Source organism: Grammomys surdaster, unplaced genomic scaffold (genome assembly GCF_004785775.1).
Source record: "Grammomys surdaster isolate TR1022 unplaced genomic scaffold, NIH_TR_1.0 125889, whole genome shotgun sequence".
Classification (NCBI taxonomy): Eukaryota; Metazoa; Chordata; class Mammalia; order Rodentia; family Muridae; genus Grammomys; species Grammomys surdaster.
In genome coordinates this window covers 854,768-871,582 of record NW_021620714.1, presented here as the reverse complement: position 1 = coordinate 871,582, position 16,815 = coordinate 854,768, and the positions used below count along the sequence as shown (strand labels likewise).

At 43.2% G+C, this 16,815-nt stretch overlaps 2 protein-coding genes across 4 annotated transcripts in view; one reads left to right on the top strand and one right to left on the bottom strand.

Moving 5' to 3' along the window:
- Positions 1–9,416, bottom strand: part of Fam162a (family with sequence similarity 162 member A) — a 25,518-nt gene extending 16,102 nt beyond the window's left edge. The window contains exon 1 of the mRNA XM_028752240.1: positions 9,310–9,416. Coding sequence (XP_028608073.1) covers positions 9,310–9,343 — 34 coding nt within the window. The 5' untranslated portion in view covers positions 9,344–9,416. The remainder of the gene's footprint in view (positions 1–9,309) is intronic.
- The window catches only part of Ccdc58 (coiled-coil domain containing 58), a 19,841-nt gene continuing 12,405 nt past the window's right edge, over positions 9,380–16,815 (top strand). The window contains exon 1 of one of the 3 annotated variants that reach the window (XM_028752241.1): positions 9,380–9,974. In XM_028752241.1, the coding sequence (XP_028608074.1) occupies positions 9,924–9,974 (51 nt within the window). In that variant the 5' untranslated portion in view covers positions 9,380–9,923. Of the gene's footprint in view, positions 10,081–11,064; positions 11,161–16,815 lie in introns of those variants that run through there. The other 2 variants (XM_028752242.1, XM_028752243.1) reach the window with 2 other exon arrangements.

The window sequence follows — 16,815 nt, the reverse complement described above, 5'->3', positions numbered from 1 at the left end:
GTAAAATTATCCCAAAGTAAAAAATATTCTAGGATCCAGGTGGTCATGGCACACGCCTTTATTCCCAGCACTAGGGAGTCAGAGTCAGGCAGATCTCTGAATTCAAGGCTAACCTGGTCTACAAAGCAAATTTCAGAACAGCCAGGGCTACACAGGGAAATCCTGTCTTGAAAAACAACAACAAAAATACTAAAAGCATACACACAAGTACATGTACATGCATATACATGCAGGTGTGCATGTGCATATGTGTACACCCATATGCATATAAAACATAGGCACTTGGGTATTCGTCACATTGTATTGTGTTTACCTTAGACTTACATATTGATGCTGCATATGAAAACAGTTACAGAGAATTGGAAGTTATCTCACTCACATGCCAATATACATCTGGTATGGGAGAGGAAAAGAAAAGGCTGAGCATGAGCTGGCCAGTATGACTACTGTGTCCTGGTGGCAAGGAGAAAATTCTAGGATGGAACCTGTTTAGTTAGTCTAAGCTCTCAACCTTCACAACACTGGGACTCTTAAATACAGTTCCTCGTGCTATAGTAACCCACAACCATAAAATCATTTCATTGCTACTTCATAACTGTAATTTTGCTAGTTATGAATTGTAATGAAAATACCTGATATGCAACCCATGAGGGTCGAGACCCACAGGTTGAGAACCGCGTGTCTAAGCTCATGATGCTCCCAACTGTGGATGCACCTTCAAGGAGCTTGTTAGAAGGATAGCCAGTTCCCGCCCACACCTATACAATGTAAATCTGCACTCTGGATGTGATACATGCATTCGTATGAAGGTTTACTTCTTAGATGCCAACAGACACCCAACCCATATCCACTTAGACAGCTGCTCAGGACGCATTGTGTGATGGACACCTGGAAACCAATGCTCTGTACTGTTAAGTCTGGGCAGTGTTGCTCAGCTAGGAGTGTCATAGAGATGCAGAGATGCATGCAGACTCTTACAGAACTCTGAATGATTTAAGATTCCTGAGCTGTCCTAATGTGTAGCTCTCATGGGACATAGTCCCTCTTCACCACCGCCATTTGTGGGTCCTGCTGACCCCTAGGCTTTGTGAATGATACAGGCTAGGGTCATCTGAGATAAGGGAACCCTAATTTGAGAAAATGCATTCACCAGATCAGCCGATCTGGTAGGCAAGGCTCTGGGCATTTTCCTGATTAATGATGGATGTGGGAGGACCCAGATCACTATGGCAGTGACATCCCCGATAGGTGGTTCTAGGTTGGAAAAAGAAGCAGGCAGTAAGCAGTGCTCCTCATAGTCTTCAGTTCCTGTCCTCTCTCTCAATGACCGGAATGGAAGTGTGTAAGCCAAATTTCCCCCTAAGTTGTTTTTAGTGTTTTCTAACGGATGTGTGTATTTAAATTTTATGTGTTTGAATATTTTGCCTGCATGTATACATGTGCACCATGCATGTGCCTGATGTTCTTGGGAGTCAGAAGAAGACATTAGATCTTCTGGAACTGGCGTTATAGAGCTTTCAAGCCACCATGCTGGTGCTAGGAACTGAACCTGAGTCTTCAGTAAGACCAAGTGCTCTTAACTCCTGAGTCACTATCTTAGCTTTGCTGCCTGACACTATTGCCCAGCCACCACATTCTCTTTTCCCTCATGTTCCAGGACAGGAACTGCCATGACTTTGCCTGGAAGAAGCTCTTTCTGAGGCAGCAATGTTCTTTTCCCATGGCCTGGTTAAGGATATATGTGAGTAACTAGGTGGTTCTCACGTTAGTCCTCAAATGCCTGTTTAATTCCTTTAAAACGAAAACAAGGGCATTGCTGATGCTATTACAGTTGTGACAGGAAAGGGCAGATCTAAGTGTGTGTGTGTGTGTGTGTGTGAGCACGTGAATCAGAGCCGATTTTAAATCTTGAAAGGAAAAAGGAGACATACAGTATTCCAGGGATGGTCAAGTCCCTATATATCAGTTTATCAATACTATTTTTTTTTTAATTTTTATTTATTTATTATATGTAAGTACACTGTAGCTGTCTTCAGACACCCCACAAGAGGGTATCAGATATCTTTACAGATGGTTGTGAGCCACCATGTGGTTGCTGGGATTTGAACTCATGACCTCTGGAAGAGCAGTCAGTGCTCTTAACCACTGAGCCATCTCACCAGCCCCAATACTATATTTTTAATTTATTGAAATTCTATGTTAAATTTTATAAGTGCTCAGTAGACCTAAAAGAATGAGTAAGTTACAACAACTACACTTTTTATGGATTGGCATTCTGGTCCACAAAGTTCACTTAAAACAGAGCCGCTGATTTGGTTTCCATATTAGAAGCAAATTGAGCTGCCCTGGGCACTCATTACAACAAAACAAACAAACCAGATCTATTACCTTGTACTGAGCCTTTTCAGAGTCAGGCCCAATGGCTTGGAAATTCTCATCTGCAGATATTCTGACAAGGGATGGATTCTTCCTGGCTGCAGACACTGGTCTGCGCTGCTTTTGTATGTGGCACTGACGAGGGGAACCGCTTGGCAGGCCATGCCAATGGCACCAGAGCATCTCTACAAGCTTTCCAAAGCAAAGTGACAATACTTGATCAAGTCACTCTAGCTAAGGCTATTGTGGCTCCCTGTGCTCCCCAACAGCTGAGAATCTTTTCATCTGGCACAACCCCCTCTCCCCAAAGTGTGCCAAACATTCGAAGCAGTTAGGAGGAGAGAGAGAGAGAGAGAAAGCAGGGCAGGCCCAAGGTGAAGGCAGGACTGGACAGAGGAGCCGGAGGGGAGGACATGATGTGGAACCATCCTGGAAGCATGTCTACACTGCGGCCCTGAGTGGTCAGCAAACAGGAGAGCTGTGATTTCGGGAAGAACCAGGTGCTGAGAAGCAGGACAGAGGGAACTGGAGGACAGACTGACACAGTTTTGTAGGCTGGCTGGGCTCCTAATTACCATTTGTAACATTAGTTCCATGGGAAAATTTTTCTGAGATTAAAAAAAACAAATTTATAAATAAATCTTTGGAACCTAGCCAGTTTTTTAATAAAGGTTTTAAAAAGCTACTAGAATCTCATGGTTCAACTACAACGAGATGGAGTCATTCCTTGGTGCCCATCCCCCAGCCCATAGCCTGCACGCTCCAACAGTGGCTGTGTGAAACTCAAGGCCTTTACTTTATCACAGCAAACAGGCTCCGCACCCCATCTGTTTTTCTCATCCTTTCCAGCAGGCTCAGAAGAACACAAATCTCTTTCTGAACTAGTGACCCCTTCCATCTGAGAGCCTCCTGAGCCACACTGTGCCTAGCTGTCTGTGCCTCTATTCTTACTGTCCACTGTCTGATTTCTGCCACTGTCCCACCTTAAGAACAAAACACCACAAAACCACACTTAAATTGTAAAGGCGATGCTTGCCCATCACAGAAAACTCGGAGGGTACATAAAGGTACAGTGTAGAAGTGAAGGCGCTACAAAAAAAAAAGAAAAAAACAAACAAAAAACAAAAAAGCCAGGTGGTGGTGGTGCATGACTTTAATCCCAGCACTTGGGAGGCAGAGGCAGGAGGATTTCTGAGTTCGAGGCCAGCCTGGTCTACAGAGTGAGTTCCAGGATAACCAGGGCTACACAGAGAAACTCTGTCTCGAAAAACAAAACAAATAAACAAAAAAAGAAGTGAAGGTGCTGCCCACCACAGCTCCCAGGGAGAGCCCGCTGTGCTTCTTTCCAGACTTTCTTATGCACATACAACCTATTTTTCATAATCAGACACTGTATCCTTATTACGGCACAAAGCTATCAATACCATTTATGGACATCAGAACTACCTCTGATAGATGTATAACATCCATCACAGATTTACCTGAATTTAGTCAAACCCAGTCAGTCAGCCAACCAGTCTGCCTGTCTGTCTCTGAAGTGGGGAGTCACTATTGCCTATGCTGGTCTTGAACTCGTGTTCTCAGCCTTCTGAACCACTGTAACCTCCTCAATAAATATCCTTAGTGATATTTCTGATCATCTTCTAAGAACTAGACCCAGACGGTGGAGAATTAAAGGTCTTTATATAACAATTCGCTTTCAGGAAGGCAGAAACAATTTATATAGTTCAAGAAGTAGACAGCCAGATCCTGTCTCATACCACAGTAAAATGGAGGGTGCCTGATCTTGGAGAAAAGGTTCACCATTTCAACAGGTCCTATAAGTAAAATACTAACCTTCCTTTCACAGGTCAATGAATGACTAAGAGGCATGTACTTACCTTTACTTCACTGAAATGCTTTAAGTGTCGTGACTCCCGTCTGCTCAAACCGATACATCCTACCATCCCGTCATTAGCCCATTCTCCCTCCCCTTGCCACCGTTGTCTTTGGAGTCTATCTTAGCCTTCCTCAAGAACTCAATCCCTCCCTCATTACTGATCATGTTCTTCTGTCCACTTTGCTTTCAGTTGCTGTGATAAAAACACTAACCAAAAACAACTTGGGAGGAAAGGATATAGTTGGCTCACACGCCCCCGTCACAGCCTATCACTGAGGGGCACCAGGGCAAGAATTCAAGCAGGAACAGAGGCAGAAACCATGAAACACTGGCTTGCTTCCTGTGTCTTGCTTAGCCTGTTTTCCCATACAACCCAGGACCACCTGCCCAAGGTTGGCACCACCCACAGTGGGGTGGGCCTTCCCATATCAATCAGTAATCAAGAAAACGTTCCATAGACATGACCACAGGCCAGTCTGACAGAGGCAAATTCTCAACTGAAGTTTCCTCTTCCCGGGTGACTCTAGTTTGTGTCAATTTGATAAAATTCAACCAGCACATTTTCCTTTTCCTCAAATCTAAATGGCTTCACTAATTAACTTCACTACAATGACCTCTATATTTTTCTTCTCTTAGATCCGCAGGTCTTTAACTGAAAGATCTCATCATCACCTATAACCCACTAATACCTACAACACACTAGTACATCTACTGTGCCCAACTAACAGGTCTTCCACGGCATTCCTGACTGTTTTCCTTTCTTATCTCTCTCTCCCAACTCTGTGTGTGTGTTTTGTACAGGCTGAAGAGATAACTCAGTGTTAAGAGCACTGGTTGTTCTTTCAGAGGACTTGGGTTTAATCCTCAGGTCCCACATAGCAACTCACAGGCATCTGTAACTCCAGTCCCAAGGGATCCACCACTCTCTTCTGGCCTCCACAGGCACTGCATGCGTGAACAGACATACATTCAAGTAACATCATTGCACAGCAAATAAAAATAAGTATTATCTTTAAAAAGAATTTTTAATTATAAGTACATGTGTGCATGTGAGCGCAAGTGTCTGCAGAACCCAGAAGAGGGAATCAGAAACCTTGGAGCTGAAGTTACAGGTAACTGGAAGCTGCCCCACATAGGTGCTGGGACCAAATTCCAGTCCTCCAGTGCTCTACAAAGGCAGCAAGCATTCTTAACCACTGAGTCATTGGCGTCACATATTACATCACAATCTCTCCAGGTTACAGGGATGCATCCTGCACACGGCTGCCTTTTTAGTGCTCCAGTTTTTTTCAAAAAATGTTTCTGCTTTGAAGCCTTCTCTTGTTGCCAAAATTCATCTGGTTCAAACTCCTTAACACTTTCTCTCCCTCTGCCCCAGGGTAACCTGAGTTTTTCCTTGCTGCCTTTCCCCAATTCACACCTCTCCAGACTCAGACCTACCTCTTTTCTTTGCTCAAATCACTGCCACACTTCCTGTTTCCATGGAGACTTCGGTTGATAATCCCGTCTCATTAACCCTTCCATTCCTCTAAATTCTACAGTGTACTGCCTCTTGGGAGAATGAAAGGGGTAGGGAATCCCTGACCTACAAGTGCTTCCCAGTGACCATAGCAGATTTCAAGCTGCCAATATGACATTACCATTTTTGAAGTTGTGGGATGTGTACAAGGCCAGCAGGAGCCAGCTCAGCAGCACTCACAATTTGCTCTGTAACCTAGACCCTAATACATACTGTGTGCTCTCTATCTGTATTATATGGGTTGGTTTATACACTGCAATAAAAAGCCCTAGGAAATGGGCAGTATAGGAGACACACAGTGTAGGCTCAAATAGAAACCTGCTGGTACCACCTGGAGCAATATGATAAGCAAAGCCAAAATCGTAGTAGTTTCAATGGATGTGATCTCATTTAGGGTTGGCTAGCAAACAAATAAAAGAACAATGAAAGAGCAAACTGGAATGGAAATAAAATCAGAATGGGAGGCAGATACTGGTTATGTCCCAGCACTGAACCTATGTGGCCCTTAGCAAGCCAGTTCCCTCCTATCCTTTGTTTCAGCCAGGGGTGGTGGTGCATACTGCACATCCCAGTACTTAGGAGGCTGAGGGTTCCAGGGCAGCTGGGATAAATAACAGATGCTGTCTCAAGAAGCAAAAAGTAGTGTAAGTTCCTTCGTTTACATACATTAAGGGGCTAGATGACTTCTTTAATACTGCTTGGCTTCAGTGCTCCGGGATATGGGTTAGACAGAAGTCCATGGTTTTCTGCACTGGTGACAGCAATGAAAAGGTCACTGTAAAAGCCGGCAAGTCAATGGAGCATAGGGCAACAGAACTCGAAGGTATGAAGAATATTATGCTAAGTTAATTCATTCTTTTGACCCAATCATCCTACTGAAAGATATAAGGTCTTGGAGCTGAGGAGTGGATCAGTGGATAAGAGTTTGCCTCCCATACGCTTACATAAAAAGCCAGGTGTGGCCACTTAGAGCTATAAGGAGCAGCGCTGTGAGGGGTGGAGATCTGAGGAGCTCTGGGGTTTGCTGGCTGCAGGCCTAACTCCAGGCTCAGCAAGGGGATAAAGCAGAGTGATGGAGCAAGATACCTTATGTCCTTCTTGGGCTTCACAAGGGTACAAAATGTGTACACAGACATTCACATACAACACACACACACACACACCCCTAAATAAAAAGATACAATATCTTAAAAGTTGTATCTATTTTATTCAACTTTCAGGAGAGAAGAGATGTGAAAACTCACCTTACATTTGCTTACTCCAAGGTATTTCCTAGAGTCCATCCATCAAAGCAATATGTGCTAACAGATATTTATAGACGATGAGAATTTAGTAACTATTTGGCAAAGCTAATCTTGGTGCTAATGGTGAGTGAGAAGCCGGTTAGCCTGCGAGTCTTACATTTGTGCTTCTTAAAAGAACCTGCACTGCTGGGACACGGATGTAAGCTTCGGTTCTCTCTCTTACTAGTACATGAACATAGAAGTCAGAACGTGATTTCAGAGGCGCTCACCTGTGGCAACTTTGTAACAACTTTGACCTACATCTAACTACATTCATACAACAAGCAACTAAAGTCCATAAACCCTCTAGACCGTTTACAAAGGGAGTCCACCCAGGAGTGCCAAAGGAAGCTGTTAAGCACAGATCTACTGCTTAAAATGAACTGGGGTATCTAAAACATTATTCACCCAGAACAGTACCTTATTCTGAATAATATCCTGGGTAAGAAAACAATGCCTAGATTACATTTCTAACTGAGCTACCACAGGGTTGGTCAAGGTTATTTACCAAACCGCTGTTGATTCTTGAAAGTCCATTTGTGTGTGAAAATCTACGTCCACTTCACAAACACATCTGCACTTCATGTGTGCAGATTTTACATCTGTTCACCAACTGCACCAGGGAGGGTATCTGTGAGTGGGAGACCAGCCTGGCCCACATAGTGAGGTCCAGGGCAGCCAGATTACATAGTGAATGGCTCAAAACAAAACAAAACAAGCTCCAACAAGCCATATGACAGTTAACTTACACACGCACATACCCCAGCAGCAGCAAGGAATGCAGAGAACACAAATCACTGTGCCCCTTTGGTACTCACATTTATCACCAAGCAGTGCTGCACAAGTTATTTAGCCCATGACTTATGTTTATTTATAAAGACAGGAGGGAATAAGACCCAAGGGGGCCGCTGTAGAAATCAGATAATGTAAATCAGAAAATCCTTTATTAATAAAACAGGTAAAAGTAAGAGAAGTCACTGGAAAGTGCTCACAACACATCAGACGCTCACAGATCACCTGGAAGTAGTTGCCCACAACATTCTTGGTGGGCTATTAAAACATTCCCCATCAGAAGTAAAATAAATTGTTGCTAAATTGTGCAAGGAATTCTGTCTTGGTTAGAGGCCCGGCAGTGAAGTTCCAAAACATCAGAAATCTTCCAAGGTACTTTAGGTTTCCATGACGTGTGCTACAGTCTAGAAAAGTAACTACTGCCAGTGTGTAAGTATTGCTGAATCTTTTGCTTGCTCTTTTGAAAACTTTATAAAACTTAATAAACATGCGCACAAAAGATTTTAGATGATTAGCACCTAACTGATAATAAATCAAAACCGGTAACAGAATGAGGGCTTTTTCTTTTCTTTCTCCCCGCCTCTTTTTTTTTCTAGAGTAGAGTGGATGTTAGTGTTTAGAGATGTAAGCAATGCTGACCCATTGAAACATGTCTTCCAGTCGGTAAAATCTAACCTCTCCACTGACTACTGTTCAGAATTACGCAACTACCCTACATTTACTATTTTTTTTTGCATTGATTCAATCGCACTTACAATGTACATTACTCCAGTAGCAAAACGTGGGGCTATTCTTTCTTTAAAAATATAACAACCCTGTAGTGACTTGATGACATGGAACAAAGGATATATCATTAAAGTTCATAAAGATGATCAAAAGAGTAAGCTACCCAAGTACAAGCTGCAAACCCTCTGATTTCTCAACTTGATAATTCAAGGCTCTCTAGATCTCCCGGAGGCGGGGATACGTTCACTTTACCAGACTCCTAAACACTCACACGCTCCAATGTTTACTGAGAAAACAGGCTACAGACCTTACATTAGCATAACACTTTCCCCTAAGAAAGTTGAGGCACTTATCGCACTATTGTTTAAAAGTATGTACTACCACCCACATCTTAAGACAGCAATAACTTGTGTTCTGTGAGATCTTTTGAGTCCCTCACCTACAAGCAGCCAAGTAGGAAGGCACAGCTAGAATAGCGGATAGGAGAAATTTAGGGTGGAAAGCATTATTTCCAGGGATAACTCTGAGCAAGCAGGTGCTCACAGGAGGATGGGGACCAGGTGGAGGCATCAAAGCACTAACTTAAGATGGGCGCTGCGTGAATGAGCGCCAGATGCCAGGGTCTCGGCCAGCCCCCGCGTCTGCTAAGGCGCTGCGGTCCTCACACGGTCGCAGTAAGTAGGACACCCCCACCGGTGATGCCCCCTCCTGCCGCCCGCAGACCCGCGTCTCACCAGCCGCCAGGCGCAGGCCGCGGAGGCTCCACATGGCCGCCTGCTCCGCCGACGCACAGCACCCCACAGTGGCCGGGGCGCTGGCGCTCAATGTCACCGAGTGCCCGCGCGGGGAGGGCGCTGGCGGGGTGGGCGGGGCGTGCTGGCGTGACGCAGCGGGCGTGCAGGACGTGCGCGACGAGCCGAGGACCCGGCCAAGCGCCCTGCCTGCCTGAGCATGAAGGCGGAGGAGGAAGGGCGATGTCTGCCAACTGTGAAGCGCTGAGTAGTGTTTCTGACTGTGCAAGCGAGTCACACACGCGGAGGGACTCGGGGACCAGGGCCCTCCGGCGTCCTGGCTTCAAGAACGAAGCCTGCTTTCCACTTAGCTATGTTTTAAAAAACATCTAGTCATTCTCACCGCTTGCCCACCCTCACCTTCCCAAACGCCCTATTTCCTCGACGCTTCTTCGAGGTCTCATTCCTCATTAACAATCCTATGCTCTAGGATCAGAGAGAGGAAGGCAAGCCCGGCTCTCCGCTCCCGGGCTCTCAGTACTTGCAGTCAGGCAGCACTGCGGACACCTCTGCTCCACGGTGATTGGCCAGCTGCGGGGTCCTCGCGTTCGTCCAATATGGCGGCGCCCAGTGGCGGTGTGAACTGTGAAGAGTTCGCCGAGTTCCAGGTGATGAGGTTTTCCTCACGTGGCAAGCTTGTCCAGCCTTTTGTCCCCAGATCCTAGTCGGTGCTTTGGTCTGGGAGGGAGGATAGACGAACTGTAGAAAAAGCAGGTTGTTCAGAGTTTTTTTTTCAGGGGAAACCTTGGAGGTCATGGGGGCTAGGGGTGGCCTTGGGAAGCGTAGGTGCTCAGTGCAGGGAGGTGCCTGAGGCCCTCCGGGTCATTCTGGAGTGGTAGAGCTGAGTTCTCAAGCTGTGGGTAGGGATTGTTAACAATTCAGCAGTTCCCTAAACTTCGTTCCCAGCTTCTACCAATACTCTTCCACTTCTAAGTTGAGATTTTGTGGGAGAAAAGTGAGAGAGACCTTGTGTGCTTGATTAAGTATTTGGCATAGTGCCTTTTTTGTGGCGAGACACAATGGGTATTTGGAAGCTTGGAGGGAGAGTTAAGCCAAATACTTGGTTAGTGCTATTGCCTTCTTGATCCCAAGAGAGGTGTAACAAGTAAAGTATGTCTTTTTGACCTAAGGATATCAAAGGTCCAATACTCACCCAAGAATTCAAGAATAACGATCCGGATGTTGACCAGTTCACAATGACGGTTCAACTATTAAATGAGAGTTGAAGTTAAAGAAAACATGAGCTTTAAAAATGTATTTTAAGCTGGGCGGTGGAAAAACAGTGAGATGTAAAACTGTAAAGATTTGCCGGGCGGTGGTGGCACATGCCTTTAATCCCAGGACTTGGGAGGCAGAGGCAGGCGGATTTCTGAGTTCGAGGCCAGCCTGGTCTACAGAGTGAGTTCCAGGACAGCCAGGGCTACACAGAGAAACCCTGTCTCGAAAAGGAAAAAAAAATGTATTTTAAGTAAAGATAGTAAAATTTGTTAAACATGTTGTTTCCCTATTTGTAGTAATCTTAATACTTGGAGAAGCTTGTATGTAGTGGTATTCTTGAAGACAACCTCACCAAATTGATTTATTTGGTAAATAATTTAACCAAAAGATTTTTTAAACATTTTCTTTTATGGGCATTGGGGTTTTGTGAGCATGTATGTATGTGCACCACATCTGTGCAGTACCTACAGATGCCCAGAGAAGACATTGTATCCCTTAGGACTGAAGTTACAAACTACTGCAAGCTGCCATATGGGTGCTAGGAATTGAACCTGAGTCCTCAGCAAGAATAGACAGGTACTCTTATTTCCTCCAGTCCCTTAGCTAAAAGATTTAATGAATATCTCAGTTAAACAAATCAAAAGGCCTGTTTACCCAGAACTAGCTTTAGCATATTTTTAAATTTTGTAAATAGGCATTAATTTTTGTTCCCACTCCTTCGCAGATAGGACCAGAACATACATGAAGGTCCTGTAATAATGTAAAATGTTAGTATGGCATTTACATTTAGATGAATTTGGTAAAGGTATAAGATATGGTTAACTGGAATTCTCACAAATTACTAATCAAAATTAACATTCTCAGGAGCTGTTAGATCACTTTGTATGTAGGTATCCTAACTACGGAAAGGCCTGCACTGAACGCCAGAGGAAAGAAACTGAAAGTCATGTCTTTTTTTTTTTTTTCCTGTAAATATTAGGTAGGACTTTACCCCATAATTACGAGATGTTGGAAGAATTGTACTGTGAATGTTGTGTGTAGCCACCATCAAAATTCTGTGGTCAGTGATTTGCTATACCTGCTCTGACTCTTACTTATATCTGTTGTCCACCATTTAATTTGAAAGGAGGTTTTAAAGTCACTTGAAAAAAATGAAGAGTATTTTTAAATATGTTGCATGCATATCATTAACTAAAGTTCAGGACTTGTTTACTATTTTGTATATGATGTAGTGGACAGGTATTTACAAATGGCCCTCCTAGTTTTAACATAGACATATTCTTGTAAGGCAGACTTAAGTCAACATCAAAATTGATGTGTTCATCTTCAAAAGTTTTCTCGTGGGCTTTCCTATGCAATCCCTGTCACTTTCTGTCAAGTTCCACCTATTAGTAATTCTGATTTTGTTTTTACACAGCTATGTATTTTAAGCTTAAAAGATTTTAAAAGAATGTTTTGTACCCCACCTTCATTGTAGCATTTTCAGAAAATACCCTATTTCCAAAGTGAAATAGAATCCTTCCCCCCAAAAAAGAAAGTTTAAAATTGAACGCTTCTGGTTTCATTTTATCATATATTTAACAATTGATTGGGTACATTTTTAACCTGTTCGAGCCTACATAACTAAATACTACAGATGTAAGTGGTAGATATGTGGTTTCCCAAAGTTTTGGAAGCCAGAAGTCCAAGATTAGGGTTATGTTGGGGTTGGCTTCTGATGAGGTCTTTTCTTGGTGTGCAGGGTGTTTTCTCACAGTGTCTTCACACCTTTTTTCTGTCTGTGCAGTTGGAGCACTATCACTAATATCTCTTCCTCTTCCAATGAGGACCCCAGTTGTGGCAGTTAGGGTTCCTGCCCTGCTGACCTCCGTTTATGTATCTGTGTATGTGTGTGTATTTGACAAGATCTCACTATGTTGTGGAGGCTGGCCCCAATAACAAGCTGATTCAAGAAGTCCTGCTACAGCCTCTCAAGTAGCTGAAACTGTATTTTGTGTGCTTGGTTGTGATCTCCATTTAACTTCCATTCCCAAAAGTCTTGCCTACATGGACTTAGGGCTTTCCCATGCACTCCAGAGTAAACGATTTAGTCACTACCAGGTATCTACCAGCTACCGGGCTCTGGGAGAGACTATGGTGGACAGGGTGTGAGATGAGGAGCTTTGAATGAGGATTAAAACATGAAGAAGAATCTGGAGCTAGTGCAGAAGAGCTCAAAAAGAAAGAAAGTGAGGTCATAATTGAGTTGAGCCTTAGATAATACCAGTTGAACTCTAGGCAGAGGTAATTGCACACAGGCAAAACATTTCCTGTACAGTCATGCATTGCTTAATAATGGGGATATATTCTGAGAAATGTATTACAGGTGATTTTATGTTGTGCAAATATGAACAGTAATTAAACTTTATCTAGGTTTAAGCCAATCCCTGTCACGGCTTCTTGATGCAATTGGGGTGCAGTAAACAGGAGATTTACGAAGCTGCTCTAAGTAGGAGGAAAATGCTAAAGTAATGATGGAAAGAAAAGCATGATAAATAAACCAGTAGCCATCATTTATTACCATTGTCAGGTATACTCTGTATATGATGATCTTTGATACACTTCTGACTGTAAACACAGTGTATATTTTTTATGCCAGCATTACAAATCTTGAAAAGTTTGGCTCCCTTAGACTCTTGGGGAACACAGTCAAGGGCTGGTCAAGAAAAACATTATGTATTGGGCTTGATCTCAACACTTAGGAGTCAGAGGAGGCATGTGGCACTTGCGAGTTTTGCAGCTTTAGGATAAGTCTCCTTCCATTAGTCACTTTGGTGTCCTCTTGAATTTAGAATCTAAGCTCTGAGGACTTGGCATGGCATGTGGGCATCCCTAGGCCAGGCGGTGGTAGTACATGCTTTTAACTGGGAGGCAGAGGCAGCTGTATCTCTGTGAGTTCGGAGGCAGTCTGCTCTACATAGTGAGTTCTAGCACAGCCAGGGTTATACACACAGAAACCTGGCTTGGAAAACAAAACGCAACCAAAATCTTAAAGTGCCTCTGGACAAAATCTTCCAAATGCTTCTCTTTCCCAACCCTTTCCATATCTAGTGTGTATTTGAACCCTCTGCCTTCTTACTCTTAACTTTTTCCTCAGCACATGCTCCTGTTTTCAGTGCTTCCTCCCTGTGCCTGCCACTCAGAAGTACCTTCCCCTTTCCCCCAGCTGAGACCCAGGTCGTGTTTCTCTTGAACAAAATCAAGTCACTATTTCTTTCCAGAATGGATTTCTGAATTTCTATTAGGAATATTTATTTGGGTGTATTGATTGATAATTGATTTTGAGTTGAGTTTATGCTACCTAGCCTTGATCCCAGGCCTTCCTAGAGTTAACATAAGGGCTCGATGCTTCTTCCACTATAAGGAAATGGGTCTGCTGAGAGATTTAGCCTTTTTTTGTAATCTACTTATGAAATTTAATAATAACATATAATTCTCAACAATCCTGGAACAAGTGTGCATCAGTACAGATAATTTCTTTAAAAATTTTATTATTGTATAGATAGTGGGCGAGTGCAGGACACACATTTGGACATATGTCTGACCAGAGGACAATTTGAAGATTTGTTTCTCTGCTTCCACCTTTATGTGGATTAGGATGGAACTCAGGGTCTCAGGGTTCTGTAACATGCAGCTTCACTTGTTTGGCTCTACGTAGTTGAACTCCCTGTGGTGATAGAAATGTTTGTGCTCTATACCTATCGTAGTGGCTGCTAACACGTGGCTCTTCAGCATAAGTACGCCGTGGTAACTGAAGGTTTTAAATTGAGAATTTCAACTTAAATAACTTTGCATGCTAGTGTCTGCTGTAGTAAAGCCCAGTTTTAGATCATAGGTTGGTAATCTACTAGTACACAGGAAAGGGAGGAAAATAGTATATTTGGCAGACCTCATTTACAGATTCTGTTGGTAAGACTACAAAAGTAGTGTGTGAGTCCAGGGACAGCCATATGGTTTGACAAGTAGAAGTGGTTGCCACACAAGCCTAACTACAACCTGAGTTTGATACTCAGAACCTATACAAACTTGGAAAGAGAAAACCAAACCCACAAAGTTGTCCTCTGAGTACATGCATGCCATGGCACGTGCACACACACACACTAATGCATTTTTTTAAAAATTAGATTCATTACTCAATTAGTACAGGCAAATCCCATTGCTCTGTAAAGACCTTAATAGTGTGTTTACATTGTTTAATTGGGAGGATTTGTTTATCATGATTAAAGTTATAGCAGGTATTCAGACTCAAAAACTGGTTAAAGTTCAGCGTCAATAAAAGCTCAGCAAATGTTAAGCTGTGTAATCTTTTGCCCGAATTGCTGTGTCAGTCTCTTGTCTACGCTAATGTCCAGTCCACTTTCTAGCAGCCATTTCAGAACACAAATCTGATCATATAACCACAATTCTTAGAGCATTTCACCCATTTTCTGTGCTTTTCAAAAAATATTAAAATCCTATAATATATCACTGTGTTCATGCATTCAGTCATCTGGTTAAGTGGTTTTATCAAGCCAGGCAGTGGTGGCACATGGCTTTAATCCCAGCACTTGGGAGGCAGGGGCAGGTGGATTTCTGAGTTCGAGGCCAGCCTCGTCTACAGTGTGAGTTCTAGGACAGCCAGGACCACACAGAAACCCTGTCACGAAAAGCAAAACAAAACAAAAAGGTGGTTTTTATCAAGGGCATTCTTGCAATTCCTGAAAATTCTTAGTGATATTGAACCTTCAGTGAATTCCAGTGCCAATTCACAGTCCCCATAATGTGCCAGGCAAGGTTAGTGGGTGTTGACAATACTACCAGGACAGGGTTACCTAAAGTCAGTTGGTAGTGTGTTAACTGTACAAAAATATTATGCTGTACAGTTTAAAAACAATGTGTTTTGCTTGCATGTATGTCTGTGCACTGTGTACATGTCTAGTGACCTCAGAGCCTAGAAGAGGGTATGAGGTTCCTTGGAATTGGAGTTTCTGATGGTTGTGAGCCACTATGTTGATGCTGGGAATCAAATCTGGATCCTCTGGAAGAGCAGCCAGTGCTCTTAACCACTGAGATACCTCTCTAACCTTAAAATCAAATCTTCACAGTTTTACATCTCACTGATTTTCCTTAAAAGGAATGAGTTTTATACAGGAAGTTAAATGCTTTATTGATAAGAAAAGACCACGTTAGAACCAACTTATGCATCATCATCCTCTTCCTCCTCCTCTCTCTTCTTTTTCTTGTTCTTTTCTGCCTTGATGATGTCCAGAAAACTGTCTTGCAGTGCCCTTCTCCACCCTTGGATTTTTACATTCTTCCCACCATCTTCTCTGTGGTGCCTGAGCCTTGGAGTGACTGACAGAGATTTTAGGGCCAAACAACCAATAGTCACTTATCAGCACTTTGACCAATTATGAATCTTTGCATTAACTACCATCCACTGCAAAAAGAAGCTTCTCTGATGATGAGATCAGCACTGATCTGTGGGTATAAGCATAAGTATTTCAGAGGCATCTTGACATGTCTGTTAGCAAACACAACAGTAGTAGGTTCCCATAGTAGGACCTATGACCTGTTCAGCCATGGTTTCTCAACTGGGTTTATAATACCAGGTATGTATTCTTACTGTGGAGCAGGTCTCAAGTCCAATCAGAAAATACTTGGTTATCTTCATCAGTCTTGCCACTGCTGCAGGAGTGGTTACTTACCTCTAGCCTGGCAGGTCGTTATTGTAATTCATGGTGCCCACAGCTAGGTAAGACTATTCATGACTTTTCTTCCCTAGGAGCCTCATAGCACCTCTTGGCGGTATGAAAGCTAGCCACCAGGGAGGATGCTTCTTGCTTAGTTTCATCTTGGTGTCTTTATGTCCTGTGACCAAAATGTATGGCGTCTTCAGCAATTGGATCTTACCAAGTAGTCTGGTGGGCAACCAAGAGTAATGACAGTCACTTGGATTGTTTTGGGGGCTCTAAGGTCTCACTGACTAGTAACTTGTAGGGAGGTATTCCATACTTGGCATTGGGGTTTTCATATAATGTGTGGCTTCTGGGAGGACCATTATCCACCCATGCAGGGCACCTCTTTTCAAACTTTTCAAAAAGCAGATTGTATTTTTAAGAGCTTACAAAGTAGATTTCATTAGGGATTTTTCATAATTCTTTGAGTTAACACTTCCCTCTACCCTGCCTTCTCTGCCTGCCCTGTGGCCTG